Source organism: Cornus florida, unplaced genomic scaffold (assembly GCF_030987335.1).
Source record: "Cornus florida cultivar Cherokee Brave unplaced genomic scaffold, ASM3098733v1 CherokeeBrave_3.0.0_Hap2_Chr07, whole genome shotgun sequence".
Classification (NCBI taxonomy): domain Eukaryota; kingdom Viridiplantae; phylum Streptophyta; class Magnoliopsida; order Cornales; family Cornaceae; genus Cornus; species Cornus florida.
Genome location: NW_026775577.1, coordinates 34,129,896 through 34,150,024, shown reverse-complemented (window position 1 = coordinate 34,150,024; position 20,129 = coordinate 34,129,896). Strand labels below are relative to the sequence as shown.

Below are 20,129 nucleotides of genomic sequence, written 5' to 3'. Positions count from 1 at the left end.
ACTTAATATTGTTCAGAATCGGCTCATTTACTAAAGAAGCTTAAAAATCAAGCTTGAGCTTAGCTTGAATGCTACACAAACGAGTTTGAGTTGAACCATAGACGAGTCGAGCTTCAGTTGTTCATAAATAGTTCGATTAATTTGCAGTCCTACATCTAAATAGAAAGTTGAGGGTTTAAGTACATGTGAGGGCAATTTATTATTATTATTATTATTATTATTTTTTTTTTATACTGGCAAACAAAAAGAAGACTACATTTTACATAGATCCAGTTATACAAGCAGCCTGAACAAAGAGCAAAAAATCCACATGACAAGAAACAAAGAGCGCTTCACATAGACATATCAAAGTCTTGAAATTCAAGGAAAGAATATGAGAATCAAAACTCAATTTAATATTATTCACGATGGTGTTACATTCAATTTATAGAGTAATATCTAGCTAAAATAGGTAACTAAATATACAATAATCGGGAAACTAATTATCTACCAATTAGCCTTAAATCAAGGAGAAAATAATGCAATCCTACAGCTGTACAATCTGTATATCTCGGATTACAAAAAATAAAATCTCAACACTTCCCCTCAAGTTGGTGCATAGATGTCACACATGCCCAACTTGTCTAAAAATTTTGAAAACACTTGATTTGAGACTGCTTTGGTGAGAATGTCGGCTAGTTGATCCTCCGATCGAATCTTAGGCAACTCCACAATTTTTCCATCCAACTTTTCCTTAATGAAGAATCTGTTTATTTCGACATGCTTTGTACGATCATATTGAACTGGATTATGAGCAATATCACATGCTGCTTTATTGTCACAATATAGTCTAATTGGTTGCCCAGGTAGATAATTCAAATCCCGCAAGAGAAGTCTTAACCACAAAGTTTCACAAAGTCCAAGCGCCATACCTCTAAATTCAGCTTCGGCACTCGAGCGAGCAACAACATTTTGTTTCTTGCTTCTCCATGTAACAAGATTACCTCCTACAAAAGTGAAGTATCCAGAAGTAGATCGACTATCATCTATAGCTCCAGCTCAGTCAGCATCAGTATATGCATCTATGTTTTGATAACCAGCATTTTTAGTGAACAAAATTCCTTTTCCAGGAGCAGATTTCAGATACCTCAAAATGCGTATAACTGCATTCATATGTTGCTCTCCTGGATCATGCATAAACTGGCCAACAATGCTCAATGCATAAGCCAGATCCGGTCTCGTGTGTGCTAAATACATCAATCTCCCTACAAGTCTTTGGTATCTTCCTTTATTAGCAGGTACTTGGTTAGACTCAACACATAACTTCAGTCCTTCTTCCACTGGTGTCTCAGCTGGTTGACATGCTGTCATGCCAGTCTCTTGTAATAGATCTAAAGCATATTTTCTTTGAGATAGAAAGATTCTTTTATTAGATCGAGATACTTCGATTCCAAGAAAATATCTTAAAGGACCTAGATCTTTCATTTCGAAATCTTTGAACAAATACTTCTTGAGAGCCTTCATTTCTTCAGGATCATTCCCTGTAACTACCATGTCATCTACATATGCAATGAGTGTAGTGATCTTACCCTGTTGTTTCTTCAGGAATAACGTATGGTCTGAATTGCTCTGACGGTAGCCAAAGGTTATCATTGACTTTGTGAATCTTCCAAACCATGCTCTCGGAGATTGTTTTAACCCATATAATGATTTCTTTAACCTGCAGACTTTCTGACTATACTTTTCGGGTATCATGCATCCTGGTGGGAGATCCATGTAGACTTCTTCAGATAATTCACCATGTAGAAAGGCATTCTTCACATCGAATTGTTGCAATAGCCAATCCAAGTTCGCAGCTAAAGACAACAAGACACGAACTGTGTTGATTTTGGCTACAGGTGCGAATGTCTCTGTGTAATCGATTCCATAGGTTTGGGTGTAACCTTTTGTCACCAATCTTGCTTTAAAGCGTTCAACTGTGCTATCGGCTTTATACTTCACAGTGTAAATCCATCGACATCCTACTAGTTTCTTTCCTGGTGGATGATCAATGAGTTCCCAAGTTTTATTTTTCTGTAAGGATATCATCTCCTCGTTCATAGTTGCTTTCCACCTAGGGTCAGTTAAGGCTTCTTGCACAGTGTTAGGAGTAAATACAGTAGATAATTGATTTACAAATGACAAATTTGATTCTGACAAACGATGGTTTGACACATAATGACTCATGGGATACTTAACTTTACTAGAAAGTTCGGGTTCATATGTGGATTTAGGAATACCTCTAGTGTGACGTTGTGGTAATTGTTTTCGGAGTGGCTCAGGCACTAAATAAGGAACATCCTCAGCAGGCGATTGGTTTGATATATCAGTTGCGAGGGACTCAAACTCGGACGACGGTGGGGTTGGCATACTTTCTATTTCTTCTATTTCTGGGCGTTCATCACAACTTTGATCCAAACTTATACCACTCGAATCCAATTCACCCGATTCCTGATTAGCTGGTCCAACCTGTGAGTCATCACCACTAGAATCGCCATCCTCAAAAGTGTGATAATCATAATCTAGAGTCTGAATTTCTTTCTGGTACTCCCCCTGAAGTTCAGACACAGAGGAAAAATATATCGAATCTTCATGAAAGACAACATCCATGGTGATAAACATTCGTCGAGTTGAAGGGTGATAACAGCGATATCCCTTTTGGTGAGTAGCATATCCAAGAAAAACACAGCGTAACGCTCGATGAGTTAGCTTGTTGCGTTGAGGTTTATGGAAGTGTACAAATGCTACACAACCAAAGACATGAGGAGGTAGATTTGGAACGGTTGGGGCAACAACTGCGTCAGTGAGAGCCTACAATGGTGTCTGGAAGTCAATAGAGCTGGAAGGTACTCGATTGATTAGATATGCTGCAGAGGTAAGTGTTTCTCCCCAATACGATAATAGCATATGAGCTTCTATCAATGAAACACGAACAACCTCTAACAAGTGGCAATTTTTTCGCTCTGCAACCCCGTTCTGCTGGGGTATATTGGAATAAGTGGTTTGATGAATAGTTCCATGTACTTCCAAATATTGTTGAAGGTCAAAACTTTGATATTCTCCACCATTGTCACTACGGAGAACCTGAACATATGCATTGTAGTGAGTTTCAACCATTTTATGAAAATTTTGAAACAATAAATTCACTTCACTTTTGGATTTCATCAAGCACAACCAGGTCATCCTAGTACAGTCATCAATAAAAGTAACAAACCAACGGGATCCACCTAAAGTAGTGACTTTGGACGGACCCCAAACATCAGAATGTATAACCATAAAAGGAAGTGGACTTTTATTCAAACATAATGGAAACGAAGCACGATGGCTCTTTGCGAGTTCACAAATATCACAGCGGAAACTAGAACCATCAAAATTTTTAAATAAACTTGGAAATAATCTTTTCAGATAACCAAAGGAAGCATGCCCCAAACGTCGATGCCACAACCATATTTCAGATTTCTTTTTCTCCCCCTCAGAACCATCCACTGTCAATGCCTGTCGTAGCTTGTCGGAAGTTGTTGACACCACGTCCAAGTAATACAGTTTCCCTCGCCTAATACCACAACCAATCGTCTGCTTTGTTTGGATGTCCTTAAACACACAAAAATTAGGCCAAAAAATTACAACACAAGATAAAGCTGTGGTTATTTGGGAAACTGACAAAAGATTATTAGCTAAAGATGGAATAACTAAAATAGAATCTAAATGCATATTATCAGTGACTGTCAAAGAGCCTTCCCCAATAACTGGGGTCGAAGTACCATTGGCAGTAGAAATAAATTTTTGAGAGGAGGAATTAAGAGGGGAGACCTGTCTAGAATCAAATGTCATATGATCTGTAGCACCAGAATCAATTATCCATGCACTATTAACAACAGGTGTAGAAATATTTAAAACCTTACCACCATTATCTCCAGTTACTACCAACCCCAAGGCATTTTCAGTACCATCATCATCTGTCTTAACAATTGCTGTAGTGGAGGACTTCGTCGAATTCTTCTTCCAACGACTATGATCCCACCATTCTGGATATTCCACAAGTTCAAAACAGCGACTTTTGGTATGACCAGTCTGATTGTAATAGGTACATTTGTAGGTAGACTTGTCTGCACCGTTGGTAGCTTTAGATGGATTGGGTTTATTACGGTCCTGCCAATTTTGCTTAGACCTGTTTCGAGCCATCATTACTGAAGCTTCAAAGTTTTTGGATTCCCCTTTCAGAGTTGCACGACGTACCGTTTCTCGTCGAACCAACGAGTAGCAGCCTTCCAAGTCTGGAACTGGATCGTTGCGTAGAATTTTTCCACGAACCTGTTCAAAATCACCATCCAATCCGGCGAGAAAGATGTGAACCCTTAGTCGCTCGATAGACTTCCGATATGCTTCAATGTCATCTGGATCTTTTATGACCACTTTATCTCGATGGTTCATTTCTCGGAAAACCTCAGTTAGTTCTCCATAATATTCAGATAGAGATTTTCCACTTTGTTTGGCGGTGAAGGCCTTTTGGTTCAAGGCGAAAACTTGTAACTCATCATTCCCATTATAAAAGGCCTTTGATAGAGCACTCCAGATTTCGTGGGCAGTGGGTAAGCGTAAATAACGCTTCATAATTTCTGGAGTCATGGACATTAATAGCCACCGCTTCACTTTCTGATTTTCGGCATACCATTTGTCATAACCATCTTCTGATTCAGAAGGTGGCTTAGTCTTGCCACGAATATATGAGAGTTTCTCCCTTTCAGCAATATGCATCTCCATCAGTTGGGACCAAACATCATAATTGGATTAAGTAAGACTAATCCCTGCATTAAAAACACCTTCAAATTGAACAAAAATAGGAACTGATTTCGTCCCAAAGGATTCAATATTTTTTTCACTCATTTTTTTTTTACAATATATATATATATATATATATATATATATATTAATAAACTAAAATAAATACAAAAACAAAATATTAACTTCTCTGTTAAGTGTTAACAGAGAAGTATCCAATATAAAAACAAAACCAGAAGAAAAAACTGGATGAGAGGGGTAGTGGCAGAGAACGACTTGATCCGGCGATGCGACGGCGATGATGGAGATCCGACGCCACGACGAGATCCGGTAAGGCAGCAGTTTGACGAGATCCGGCGAGGCAGCGGTTTGACGTGAGCCGACGATGCGATGCAAAGATCCAGCGATGCACTGGCGAGGTGCAGTGGTTCATTGCCGGCAGGCAGCAAAGCAAATCCGGCGACGGCGATACAGATTCGTCGAGGTGCAGCGGTTTGGTTACGGCTGTGGCTTGTGACGACAGCGCCTTGTGCTGGTAGTGGCTGAGACTTGTGATGGCGGCGGCTGCGGCTTCGTCATCGTCATTTCAGATTCAGATCCGGCGAGATCTACAGTGGTTTGGCAGCGGCTTGTGATGGGTGCATCAGTGGTGACTGTATGTGTATCTGTATGGGTCTGTGACTTGATGTGTATGTGTATGTGTATGTTTATGTTGTATGGGTATGGTTATATTGTATGATTCAATGAATTTAAAAAATAAATTCAAAGGGATTCAAACAATACAGTTAAAACCTGGCTCTGATACCATCTTGAAATTATTCACGATGGTGTTACATTCAATTTATAGAGTAATATCTAGCTAAAATAAGTAACTAAATATACAATAATCGGGAAACTAATTATCTACCAAGCCCTAAATTAAGGAGAAAACAATGCAATCCTACAGCTGTACAATCTGTATAATCTCGGATTACAAAAAATAAAATCTCAACACAAAGATTGGTCCTCCATTCGTCTGGTGTTCCGAAGTGCCAAGTTTACGCTCTGTAACTCACTTGGGCCCTTCCAGCGAGACAACCTAGAGGAGAATCGGAGAAGAAGGTAGAGGAAGCCATCCTATATAAGGCATACATTCATGGGGCAAAGCCCCAAAACTCTGATGAAACAGAGGACCTTAAAGAGACATCGAATTTGGACACTAGTCCTAGATAAGTCATAAGTATTACTAGGAGAACACCCATGCATCAATTCTTCATGTGAGGGCAATTAGGGGTGTGAGTTTCTTGTCTGGATAATAAATAAATAAATAAAGTTAGAAAATTAAAATTAAAAAGATTAGAAAGGTCACATACTAGTTCATTTGTTCATGAGTCAAGCGTTGTATTTATAAGAATGTTGGCCTTGATGCTGCGCTCTTGCACATTGAAATAGTAGCCTCCGTGTGGCCTGCAATGGGCTATGTTGTGTGCGCCAAAACGGTATCATTTGGATGCACATGAACGAATTGTGTGTTGTGCGTTGAAACTGTATCATTTGGATGCACATGAGTGAGCTTTGTGTTGTGCACCGAAAGAGTATAATTTAGATGCAGAGGAGCAACACAGGATTTTCCATTCGCATATGAGGGGATCCGGATTCTTATTGATGACTTTTGTCATAAAGGTCATGATTTGAAGTCTACATTTGAAAATATCTATCTTTTTTTTTTTAATGTAATTTTGATAAATATAGCTATAATTCATCATGATGAATATACAAAGACACTGATGGACTCAGAAAATTATTTGAGCGTCAGCGTTGAACAATAATTAAAAAAAAAAACATCAAACTATCATAATAAACAATAAAAATATTATTAATTAATATTTTTCTTTAGTAAGATTCAATTTGATTGCAAAATTTAATGGCAAACCTTATAAGATTTAAGTGTAACCTGATTGGAAAATTTTAAACCATAATAAACAAATAAATAAATTTCACTATTATGAAAATTATCATATATAAATATATATATACACACATACTGAGAGAATATTCGAGACCAAACGAAAACAAAGACAGTAAAAAATGTGGTTCTTGTAAAAGTAGTCAACCTTCACAAGTTTGTGTGTGAGAGAAAAAGAGAGACATTGACAGGAGGCAGAGAGCAAGAGATCGCGAGAGTTAGAAAGAGTGCATTACTCATTAGGGCTCCAAAAATTCATTAGGCCACAAGCGTAGATGGTGAAATTTTGTCATAATTATGTGATGGTATTTTTAAAAAGTTTAACAAAATTATAGATATGTAATATAAATAAATAAAAGTTCAGTGGGACCCTTACTTGTGTAGGTCCATTCTGAAAGGACCTCTCAATGTATATCAATTAATGCGGTCTCAATATCCTTAAAAATATGTGCCATTTTAGGTAATAAATATGTTAGTCCAATGAAATCAACTTCAACAAATTTGATCCACAACTCCAAGGCAGGCAAGTCACACTGCTTACTGGCGTGGTCCAAGTACATGGTCGGGAGGATATTTTCATAAGTGACCGTGCTACAATTTGACAACCTGTCTTGGATTTACTATAGCCTCTCAGACCTTTGTAGGTTGTCTCAGACAAGACTACAGTTTTCTTTTCATATGAAAAATAGTAAGGTAGCATACTAGCATGTAAGACTTGTTTCATTTGTAATTTGAAAATAATTTTTTATTTTTAATCGTATAATTTTTTTTTTTGTGATTCTATTTTTTAAAAATTCAGTTATAAAATGACTTATTTTTAAAGAAATGTCAATTCTCTAAAACTGTTTTACTTCTCTAAATTCTTGAGAATCATTTTTAAAGTTACAAATCAACCAAACCCTAAAATTGTGACAATCCTTGTCTTAAATTTAGTATTTGGTAATATAACACTTGTTATAAAAATTTTGAAAATAAAAATATGAAAACATGTTTGTAAAAAAGTGTTGCAAGATTGGAAAAAAAAATATTTAGTTAGTCATTTTGATTGATTTATTTATTTATTATTATTATTTTTTTATATAGTGTTTTTACTACAATGTGAAAGCATTAGGAAAACACGAAACAAAAATGGTGTCAATTTGGACCTCTTTTCGAAAACACCAAAATAATTTTTTTTCAATTTGTACCTCGCAACATCAAAATAAAAGCTACCAAATGTGGTATTTTTCTTACCTTGTCTGCAGCAGAAAACAAGAAACAAGGGCGATTGTCAAACATACCCGAAATAATATTTTAGTAATGTAAGCAAAATTAAGTCTCAAGAGTAACTTGTATAATTTTTTACTTGCTAATGGCAAAATAATAATAATAATAATAATAATTAATAAATAAATAAGGAAGATCTATGTAATTTCACTTTAATCGGAGAAGATAATTAATTTTATTTTAAGCTCTTTTAGTTACTTTAATAAGTGTGCTGAGTAAAATGAGCATTAGCATGAGAAATTGAGAATCCTTGTTCTTATCTTCCATATAATGATGTGTAAAGATTAGGGATACCAACCTAATCCAACTTAGTTGTGTCCAAGCTGTCCTCACTTGTCTTCAAAGGCTGGGATTGTGCCATTGTGGGATTGTGCGACTGTGGATAAGCCTTCCACCTATTATATGTACATTACCAATAATGTCCCTTTCTATAATGGGAATCCAAATCCACTATCCATACATGTATTAAATTTGTACTTCTCATTAAGTATACCCTAACAATCTGTTGCTATCTTTATAGTAATTTTTTTACAATATGTGTTGGCCTCCGTTGGACTGAAACAAAAGGTACATAGCAATATTTATTTCTGTAGAATGTGACGCCCACAATCGTCTCAGATAGGTTGGTAATTTGGTCCCCACTAGAAATGTTTTCTTATCTATCATCCCCACCTTTTCATTGTTCCGACGAAATTGGGATTCCGTTGGCTAGCAAGAAAAAGAGCGGCAAATTTTGTTGATGTACCAGTCTTAAGAGAGAAATTCTCAAACATTTGACGATCTCAGATGTGTCAATACTCATATAAATCATTTCTTCGAAACGAAGACGGTTATGTAAACACTTGTTCGAAGTCTCACTTATTAGATTCCACTGTGGAAGATAATTTTTTTGACTGCTACCTAACATCGGCAATAGGTAATTTTAGATATTTGTACCCTGTCATGGATTGAAAACTTACATTAGCATAAAACTTTTTGTAAACACAAATATATACAGGAATCTGAATCTTAAAAATATACGAAGAACAAAACTGAAAAATAGAATTCATGCAATCAATTTCAATAATTCAAAAGGACTATTACTTATGTTAACAATAGGCATGGGGCAGTCTCAGCCCGTGAGAGACAGGTTGTTGAGCTGGAGCATTTCGGTAAAAGCACCAGCAATTATTGGAACAATGATCAGAAGAGTAGGGCTCACCCCAAAGCCAAACCATACAACTATAAGAAATTATTACATGGTCCTAATCAATGATCCCGACCCCAGCCATCACGAAGCAATACATAAGCAAAAAAGTTGATTGAAAATGACATAACAACTACATACCAAGGCTTGTGGTCCAATGATATCTCCTGGGAATAGAGAGGGTTCAAGGTTCTCTAACAGTATTGTAAGAGTTATTTTCCGGGACAAAATAGATAAATAAATAATTAATTAAAATTAATTGTGGATTTCCATGCCAATTTCATCTTAGTTTAGGGATCGAGTCTGTTAGACAAGTCTAGACAGCATCAATGTAATCGCATAAGCAATAGATATATACAATTGTAAAGGTTCATGGGTGGTGCTAACGAACTAATATTTCACAAACGAATAAACCATTCCTAACTAAACAATGCAAATCATACAATAGTTCCTAACCCCAGTGGCTCTACCTTATTTATTTCAATCCAACTAATGATAAAGCCACAAGAGGGTTTTCAGAGGATACATCAATTAATCAATCGATTAATTGATTGATTATTGAAAATGATTGAAGCACGGACACGGGAAACAAGCAGTTTCCTCACCGCTGGAAATCTGCAAATTTCCAAATTTCAAGCATATTATTGTAGAGGATAACAGAGATTTTACACCAGAGATAGGTGGGTTTTGTGCACATCAGGCCTTCAGGTACCCTTTCTGCTCCAAGTACGATATCACCGTTTCAGCCATCTCACTTGGTGCAGTACATACCTCTCCTTTTTGTTCTAATACAATCTGCAAGATGGAAACTCGAACATCATAAATAAGCAGGAAGAAAAAAAACAATGAACATTTGAATATAACATTTGTTTTTATAGTAATACTAGGTAAAGTTGATCCAAAAGAGGCTTCAACCTTCTTATGTTCACATGAACGGAAGTGTGAAAGGTTGCTAATGAAAATCAGAGACTTTCCTCGAGATCATCTCAGTTTGTTCATATGGGAAATCCAAAATAGGAAACACCCTTCTACCACATGCCGGCTTGTCAAGTCAGAAGATGCTTGCCACGTGTATGTGTGTGAGGGAGATTATGCAAAACATTTCAAGACTCTAGGTTTTACTCTAGAGGGTATACATACCTCAGAATTCAATGGCGTCTCATAGGGATCATCAATCCCCGTAAAGCCTGCAAGATGCCAGAGTAAAGAAACACTTGTAAAACTCAGGACTAATCCACCCAAAGAAAGATGGAGAGAGGAAACATACGCGCGCAAAAAAAGAAGGAAAAACACACACACAGCATGATGAATTTAACCATCACTAAAATAACCGAGGCACAAACCAAACAGAAGTGGCAAAATGTGGATTTTAGTTTCCTCAGATAGCTGAGATGAAAAAGAGTTACGACATTTTACTCTTATAGTTTAGGTGTCAAAAGAGTGATGTACTAGCAAGTAGCAATTTCACTTCAGTAGTCTTCAATAAGCATGTGAACAAGCTACCATAATTATTCCAAATGGTTATATTGTTTAGCACAGTACCCCCCTAGACAATAACCGGTAATGGTAACATTCTGTTAGAGGAAACTAGAGATCATCCCTAAAGTTTTTAGGGTAACTCCACGTCAATCACCCCTATTCCTTTTCCTCAGCGTAAGAAGCGAGTTTCCCGACCTTGTGGAGAAGAGATTGGTCAAAAGGTTATATTGAGGGTCATTATAGCTTTTTGAGTAACATGCCAGTAATTCAATATCATTTTGATCAACATCTAATTTTTAAAAACTGACATGCCAAATCATATGAGGGAAAAGGAAAAAGTGAAGCAACCATGATTTATAATTCAAATTGTCAGCCATTTATTAGAGTGTAAGAAGAAACCTTTGATCTTTCCAGCACGTGCAAGCTTGTATAAGCCCTTAGGGTCCCTTGCTTCACATACTCGGAGAGGCACATCCATGAACACCTGCAAGTCATAAGATTTGTCTGTTAATTAATGGCAACATGATGCCTCTTGCCCTGTCCAAAACTCCTTCCCTCTTTCTACCAGTAGTCGCTAAGCAAACTTATGCAAGACTCAAATTCTTTTCAAGCAGAGGAGCAACCTCAATGAAATCTCCTTCCGGCAGTAAGGCACGGCAAGCATCTCGTTCCGTTCTGTATGGAGATATCAAGCTAGCAATGCAAATAACTCCAGCATCCGCAAAGAGCTTCGCTACCTCCCCTGAAAATGAAAGAACATTTAAGATTTAGAAAAGCATAAATGAAATGGTCAATAAATTATATACAGCTATCAACTCAAAAGAGCACCCACCAACCCTTCTTATGTTTTCTGCACGATCTTCTGCTTTGAAACTAAGATCACTATTCAGACCATGGCGAACATTGTCACCGTCAAGTATGTAGGTCAGCTTTCCTCTGGCATGCAAGCCCCGACTTAAAGCACAGGCCAATGTGCTTTTTCCTAAAATTAGAGTTGAACTTTTAAATATGGAAAATGAGATACTAGGTCATAACAATGGCACAAACAATAAATACCAAAAGAACCAATGAAACAAAAATTGATTTAATAGAATGGTTCCCAAAAAAGTAAGAAGAAAGAAATAAATTTTCATGAAAAGGAGTATGCTACTCCCGCTAGAACTTTCTTTAAGTATCCCAAATTACATCCCCAGAATCATTATCAGAAATATGTACTCCAATATTTCTTTGGTACCAGGGAAAGATTCATCATAGTAACAACCGGATTCATCCTGGTTTTTACAGGTCAAGTACAACCCTTCCTAATACTCGTATTTTCCAGATATTGCTACCTGTATCATATTTAGAGTCCTGACTTGGCTAACTTAAGCTCATGGGAAAGAGGATTGCATTTGGTAGACAGTTGCAGTCACTAATGTTGAAAATTTCCAAGAGCAATAAACTTTTTGCTTGTTAAGGATAATAAAAACCCAATACTTTGCAATCAAACAAACTTCTATGCAATAACCTCGAAAAAATAATACCCAGAGTATGTGGCTTACTATGCGCATTAAAATTATGCAATAGACCCTATTCAGACATGTATTAGATCTTCCCTTAGAAGGGATAGCAAAATGCAGTTACACATCGCAAAGGGGGAAGAAATGCATGCATTCATTTTCACAGGGATATCAATGTCGAAACCCTAAACAGAAATGCTTTTCAGCAGCATACTCAAATTAATTCAAAAGGAGGTCTAACAAGCTACAGTTTCTCACTTGAAATTTTTTTAATTAGTTTTGTCAATACAATCAGTAGTTACAAGAAAATACTCACTTAAATATCAATAGCAGATTTTTGTTTCAACTACCAAATTTCAGGTTAATAACTTCTAATAAAGGCATGCCTAGGACATGAAGATGACAGCATCCTAATGGGTGTCCTCAGCTTGTCACCTCATCCCATTGGGATATCCTCGGCTTGTCACCTCATCCCATTGGGATATTCTCGGCTTGTCGGTAAAACCACGTGCATTAAAATAAAATGGACAAAGAAAAATTAAATGCAACATAACACTTGAATGATACTGAAAATCCTATTTAAAAAAAAGAAAAAGAAAAAAAGTATCAAAACTATGATTCACGAATATGTTAAGAATCTATTGTTGCAACAATAAACCCCATTAATCGACATCTTAATAGAAAATTAATTAAAACAAGTACAAGAAGTCATACACCATAGATCCAGCACCTACTAGCAAATTTATTGAATCAAGTACTAGAAGTCATACCCCATAGCAAATTCATTGAAACAAGTTCAAGTTCCAATTAATTAGGATGCTGAAAATTATGTCTTACAAAAATGCACACAAAAAAAAAAAAAAAAAAAAAAAGAAAAAAAAAGAAAAAGAAAAAAGAAAGTCATTTGGCTCAAGCTGTGATCAAAAAGTATTCAATGCCAAATAAAAGGTTAGGTATACAAACCTGAACCACTGAGACCTGTAATCCAAATGACACAACCTTTTTGCTGAAGTAATTCCTGTCTGTCAATTTTCTCAACTGAACATTTATGCCAGACAATGTTCGTTGAATTTCTGATTGTGGACATCTTGCGTATGCTCTTACCTAGTTAGATAATCAGTTGAAACTTAGAATCTAAATTAAAACTAAAGAAGAAACCATTTCTTGATCTATAAAAATACATTACAACTATATACATACATAGTCCATATGCACAATGTAAAGAACAAAAAAATTAGGAATTACATGTAAAAGTAGCGAGTATAAAAAGTAAAATAGAAACACATAAAAGTCCGTGGGTTAGAAGCAAGAAGATAAGCTGCAAAAAGTCATAAATCAAATTGTAGAATATATGAATACACCTTTAAGCAACTACGGAGTATATAAATTCATTGAACAAATGCACTATATATGAATATATTATTGTATAATTCAAATTTCATTATACAAACAATGTAGAATTAGAAAAATCGGTAACTAAAAATACCATTAGAATCAATATTGAGTTTGTCATCGCTTGGATTGAAGCCGGTGTAGTGCAAATCCTGGACAACATCGACTTTGCCGTTGACATACGGCATTCTAGAGTCCTTCATTGCCTTAATTGGCGAGAAAACGCTGGATCTGAGCAGAGCACCATGGAGTCCCAAGCTTTTACCGTCACAATTCGGCACCGACAACTTCAGAAACCCTAGCTTCGGCGACGGCAGGTCATCGGAACCAAAATCCTGCAAAGAATAACAAAACAACGGCCGATTTCCCACTGCAGTCATATCCCTGGATCAATCGGCGGAGAAACAATCCACCGGCGGTGTGTGGAGAGAGATCGAAGAGATTCAGAATTTATAAGAGTGCAGAAGCTCTCATCAATGAAACGGGCGAGTGAATTAGAGAGAGAAAATTTAGATAGAGAGAGATGTGGTTAATAATGCCACAATGAAGATCTTTTAATTAACGGTTTCTGTTTACTATATGGAGAGAGAGAGAGAGAGAGAGTGATACACATATAATCATATATATGTGTATATATATGTGTGTGTAATTGTGAAATGTGTAACTGTATATGTGTGTGTAATTGTTATGTTTATATGAGTGGTGGACAGCGAGGGAAGCTCACACACATATATAGGGGGAGAAGAGCGGTTGGTTCTTCGTCTACTACCATCAGAATCTTATTAGCTCTTGAACTTATGATTCTGCAACAGCTTCATTATATATATATATATATACATATGTATATATATGTATAAATATATATAAAATAGTATAATCTATATACTAGAGACAGAGGTATTGAGTCACTGTCGCAATGAATGGTACGAACCTGACTCACAAAGCCACAATGTAATTTGATTAATCCAGCATGGCAATTGCTAGTTCCACGCGCTTCTTACAGCGCGTGTAGATAGATATAATATAATAAGAAGCGCGTGCAGATAGATATAATAATACACACGTGACACGTACCACTAGTTCGTGGGACCGCGCTTTATCGTGAGCGTCACAGTGGGTAGGCACGTATTTCTTGCACATTTAACTTATTGGTTAAATATAAAGGGGTTGAGTACCTAAGTGACTAAAGACTAACGCAATTTTTTTAATAGGCGTCACTTTAACGCTTTGAGTGCATTATTGCTTTCACATTTTATGTGAGTTTTTGATTAAATTTTTACTGTTTATGATTTAATTACGACGTTTGCTTTCAAATTTACTTTCGTTTCCGTTTTATGTGACTTAGGGTAGAACTGGTTGGGCGGGCAAAGGTAAACACACTCTAAACCAAATTTCTAATATCATAGCCCGCGTCAAGTTCAAGTTTCGAGAAATTATCGTGTCTCAACCCGCGTTATACCGCACAGGTTTCATAAGTTTTTGGAGTTTTTTTCAGGTTATTTTAAATTTTAATAATATACTAACAAATAAATATTAAAAATAAATAAATAAATAATCGTCCAAAGAGGGTGTGTGAGTACAAGTCTCATGTTCACCTGCTAAAATCAACAAAGGTGCAACAACAATAACCAAGTATGTGTAATATGATCTTCTAGCAATAATATGATCTCATAGGATGAATTCATGATCGATGATTGTTGGGATTTATATGCCCTGGCATAGCAAATTCCTGTTTGGGTTAAAGTGACATATGTTCCTGACGTTTCTGAAATATTTATGTTTTATACAATTGGTGAATTCAATGTATTATATTTCGATTCATTATAGAATTGATAGTGTCCATTTGATTACAAGAAATATTTATATATATGTATGTGATGGCAATCAATGCATGATATATAAATAGTAATTATAAATGGTTCATAGTTGGTAATTATGGATGGACTCATAATTAATTAAAATTTAAACTGGATCCACGTTAGGTTGAGATATATTGCGAGAGCCGTCGTATGCAATTGCTCCCTATCACCGTCATGGCATTTGACTCTTAAGTATGAAAAAATTATAAACTCTTTTATTAATTAATAATTACTTTGATTTGTTCGGCAGATTTTTCGGGATCCTTAGATCAACACTTTAGGTAGTTATGTAATTAATAGTTAGAGGGTTATATTTTCATTATTTGTATCATTGCTACTTGTATTTATTTTGTGTTGATTATGGTTGATCACAAAGTAAATTCGAAGGCCTTCGTATGTTTTTTAGACAAAATGATTTATTATATATTTATTTATTTAAATTATTATTTTTGTCAAACAAATGTTTTATTGTGATCGAGCCAAAAGTAATCAATGGTACCAAAATAAATATATTAATTAAGTAGTCGGATTGATGGGTTTATTTATCCGATAACTAATTATGCATAGAGGGGTCAAAGTGCAATATTGACTTAGTGGTTATTTATTATTTAATTGGAGTTCAATTAATTTCTTTTAGTGGAGTAGAAATTAATTTATGAATTAATTGAATTGGGTCCATGGACGTGGCCAATTATTAATTCATTATAACCAATAAAATAATAGGTCCAATGGATTCTCACTCATAACCCAACTTGATATTGGAATCCTATTAGATTTGAGACATGTGAATTAGAGATTGAGAAGGATTTGTTATTTCCTTTTCTTTATCTTTTTGTTGCCTATAAATATACATGGTCTATGTATATTTTTGGGGTGTGATTTTTGGAAGAAGGAAAAAGGAATAAGTTTTTTCTCTCTAGAAAATTAGGGTTAGTGTTCTCATCTAATGGAGGCTCCCACAAGCCTAGTTTTCCAAGGTCATTCATGGAGGCTTATGAGTGATTCCTAAAGGCAAGACTATTACCAAGAAGATGGAGATCCGTGGAAAAGGAGTCTAGCAAAAGGGATCTACAATAAGTGAGAACATTCACTTTAGAGGAGAGATCTAAGGTTTACTCAAACCTTGATGTAAGTATTCATCTTTTAATTGAATGATACATCATATTTTATTTTTGTATTAAACTTGTCTCTATGTAATGAATCAAGATCTATGAATTAAAATTTCTCGAAAAGTTTTTAAAATTAGCACGTTTCCCAACAATGATACCATAAATAATGTAATTTTAAATATAAAAGTTATAAAGTATTTTTATATTTTGGGTTCAATGGATTTTTTTGGGTTTCTCGGGTTCCTATAATCTTTGTCTAAATTTTCTCAAAATAAATTCGGACAGTAAAGTTTTAATCAATTCCCATCCCATAGTCTCAAGTATCTTACTCATTATTGTAAAAATTTTAGGCGGGAATTGGGTTGCTCGGGTTAGTCCCACCCCTATATGGCTACATAAAACATCCCAACCTTCCCAAACTGGACCAAATGGGAATTCATGTTTCATTGAAGAGGATTCGAGTTGATATAAATCTTAGGTTTCGCGGGAAAAAATATATTGTATATGTGTATATACAAGTATGAAATAAAAATATACAATAATACAAATATGAAATAAATGTTAGAAAACATTTCATAATATTCTTATAATATTTTTAAATATACATATGTAGAATAATGATTTAAGAACTGAATTTGGTAATTATTGAATTCAATTTATGCAAGTGTAGATGGCACCATGACACCATGTGATGGACCCACCCCCCTCTCACATAATTTAAATTCTGTAATTGCCAAATTCAATTTCTAAATCACTACTCATATATATATATATATATATTAAAATCTAATTATTTTAACTTTTATATTCAATTTCTATATATATATATATATATATATATATATATATATTATATAATTGCCAAATTGCCAAATTCAATATATATATATATATATATATTAAAATCTAATTATTTTGATTCATTAATTACGTTTTAAATGCGTCGACATATATATACATATATGCATGTATTTGGGTAGTTTTATATATCAATAGGTGAAATGTTTTCTGCATTTATTATACTTTACATTTAGTATTCACAAAAAATTTATTTGATTCACTCAACTAACTGTTTTAAGTTCATTTCATCACAATTATCAAATACATTTTGATAAGTACGATACATGTACGGATTTGTTCAAATTCATTGCCTTGGAACATGAATTTTGTTAATTCATGTATGTATTTGACATTTGGAAACATTTATGAGACTTAATAGGTCTATGTTAGGACCACCATTCCCTCTTCAAGTATGGTAAAGTTCAATCCATATATGAAATTTCTATGTATATATATATATACACACACACACACACACATATGTACAAATAAATATGAGAGAGACTGGTTGGTATGTTTTGTTTTTGTTTTTGTTTTTTTTTTTTTTTTTAAACCTTGTGCTTGTACAGTTGTATACGTCTCAGAATCAATGATTTCACACATGGACTTGCTTGCTAATTAATTATCAATTCCAAAATTCAATACTTAAAAAGGAATGTTAATTTTGTTGGAGTTATGTTTTAAATTAAATTTATTAGGTTTAATTATCTTTCATTTAATGAAAGCCTTTAAGTTTACAACTTGTTTTAAAGCAATACTTTGAATCCGATACATTTAATATAGTAGCTTTACTCCTATTAAGTTATTAAGTTCATTAGTGTTAAGTAATATATACATTATGTACACGAGTATAAATACAACATGTGCTTACACTCTAAGACCTATCATTACCATTTTAAGTGACGCTATTTTTCAAATTATTAGTTTTGACTCTGATTATTATATTTTAAATTGATTAGTGAATATGTAAATTCACGAAATGAAATGTAACATCATAAAATAACTTTGTGACATCTTGAGGGATGTTATTCATCCAATCTTGAAAAAAAATTCATCCATATGATACTAAATTTTTTCCCGGATAATTTATGAAATTGTTTATAACAAGAAATTTCCTTAACTTGTAGAGTTTTGTAGCAAATCCCATTTTTAAACTTTTTTTTTTTCCTGTCAAAAAACTCCTTCCAAATTTTTGCTGCACTCCTCTCTTTCTCCCTTTGTAATTGAAGTACTTGAATAATATCTTTATTCATTGTCTAATTCGATAGATTTTAGGACAGTGTAACTTGACGATACTTTCTCGCTTTCAAATTCTCTCTGCTTTAAACTCAAATGATCAATTTTAGTGTACCACTACGGATTATAGATTTATTAGTAATTTTTTACTAAACAATGCCCGTGTGCATGCACCTAACCCTTGCTATCATTCTCTTTTTTAATTTGTAATTTATTTTGAAAATCATGTCACATTTTATTAATTTTATAAAATAATTTAAACTTTTCATTTTCTTCCACTCCTATATAAAAATCTACTCAACAGAAGAAATAAGTCCCCCCTCCCCCAACTAATCGAGTGGGTTATTTTTACCAACATAAATCATAATTATGAATTTCATTTATTTTTAAATTTTTTTTAATTAAAAGTATAGTGATGCTTTTAACATAAAATATATATATAAATCAATAAAATAAAAATTCTTATGTTTTTTTTTTTTTTTTTTTTTTTTTCACAAGCTCCAGTTTGTAGGTGAAGCCTTAAACATGTGATAAATATATGGCCTTAATTTATAATCATTAATCAGAAGAGTAAATCATTCCGAAAGAGATCTCACATATCTCAATGTATGTGTATTATTATATATAGAACACCAACAAAATGACGCACTTCATTTTTTATAATCATATAAATTTTTTTAAAAAATAAAACCAGATTAGCTTCAACTATATAAGTAAAAGGGAAATAAAGGAAAAATCATTTATTGCGTGTAATATATTAAATAGATGGCTTGTGAGTATTAAATTTTTTTTTTCCTGATAAAAAAATAAAAAATGAGGTAGATTGTCCATTAAGGGATGACTTTAGACTGGTAGAGTGGTAGACCTTAAACATTGACATTAATAAGTCCAATTTCTTAAACATGCAAAACATGAAACTCTTGACTTATATATATAAATTAAATATTGTATTAACGGTGTATTAACTGTGTAGTTGAGTTGTTTATTGTGTTTGGAAGCTCATGTTTGAATCTTACATATATATATATATATATATATATATATATATATATATATATTTTTCCTCTAACCCCCAACATTCGTGTCATGAAAATAAATAAAGAAGAATATTTGAATTCGGATTTAGAACAAGTTTCGGAATTTTATTTTCTCTCAAAATAGGTTTTTGAAAAACAAAATCTATTCTAAATCCATCTAATTAACATTTTACCCAGATGCAAGTACATATGTGGCGATTTTAAAACATAGTGTGCCTGATTTTATTTTCATGCTCTAAATTACGATGATAAGGAACCATCTCTTTAATATATATATATATATATATATATATATATATATATTTTCCCACTTTGGGATCGTTATGTTATAGAGTGTTTCCTTTTGCGAATTTAACTTTTTAATATTATAAATTTTAATATTTTTTTATTATATTGATAGTGAATGAATTATCAAATTATATATAGTGGGTCCACATAAATGTGTTGGTTTACTTTTTATAAATTCAATACAAGAAGCTTAAAT

At 33.9% G+C, this 20,129-nt stretch overlaps 1 protein-coding gene across 2 annotated transcripts; it reads right to left on the bottom strand.

The window, feature by feature from the left end:
• Nucleotides 1-8,413: 8,413 nt before the first annotated feature.
• LOC132266998 (adenylyl-sulfate kinase 3-like) lies at nucleotides 8,414-14,369 on the bottom strand. 2 transcript variants are annotated; one of them, XM_059768032.1, is made up of 8 exons: nucleotides 13,659-14,369; nucleotides 13,136-13,276; nucleotides 11,506-11,655; nucleotides 11,297-11,415; nucleotides 11,073-11,157; nucleotides 10,335-10,381; nucleotides 9,864-9,989; nucleotides 8,414-8,945 (listed from the first exon to the last, which is right to left on the bottom strand). In XM_059768032.1, exons 1-7 carry the CDS (start codon nucleotides 13,942-13,944, stop codon nucleotides 9,891-9,893), a joined length of 927 nt encoding a protein of 308 aa, XP_059624015.1. In that variant the 5' UTR covers nucleotides 13,945-14,369; the 3' UTR covers nucleotides 8,414-8,945; nucleotides 9,864-9,890. The 2 variants fall into 2 exon arrangements, with proteins under 2 accessions (XP_059624015.1, XP_059624014.1); XM_059768031.1 differs by lacking the exon at nucleotides 8,414-8,945 and having other exon boundaries at nucleotides 9,425-9,989.
• Nucleotides 14,370-20,129: the final 5,760 nt, after the last annotated feature.

Excerpts from the sequence above, each read along its gene's own strand:
- LOC132266998 (XM_059768032.1), bottom strand. The coding sequence starts at position 13,944 with ATGACTGCAGTGGGAAATCGGCCGTTGTTTTGTTATTCTTTGCAGGAT. Across the intron at positions 13,277-13,658 it reads ACTCAATATTGATTCTAATG|GTAAGAGCATACGCAAGATG; the intron begins GTATTTTTAGTT and ends TTATCTAACTAG. Across the intron at positions 11,656-13,135 it reads TACAGGTCTCAGTGGTTCAG|GAAAAAGCACATTGGCCTGT; the intron begins GTTTGTATACCT and ends CTCTAATTTTAG.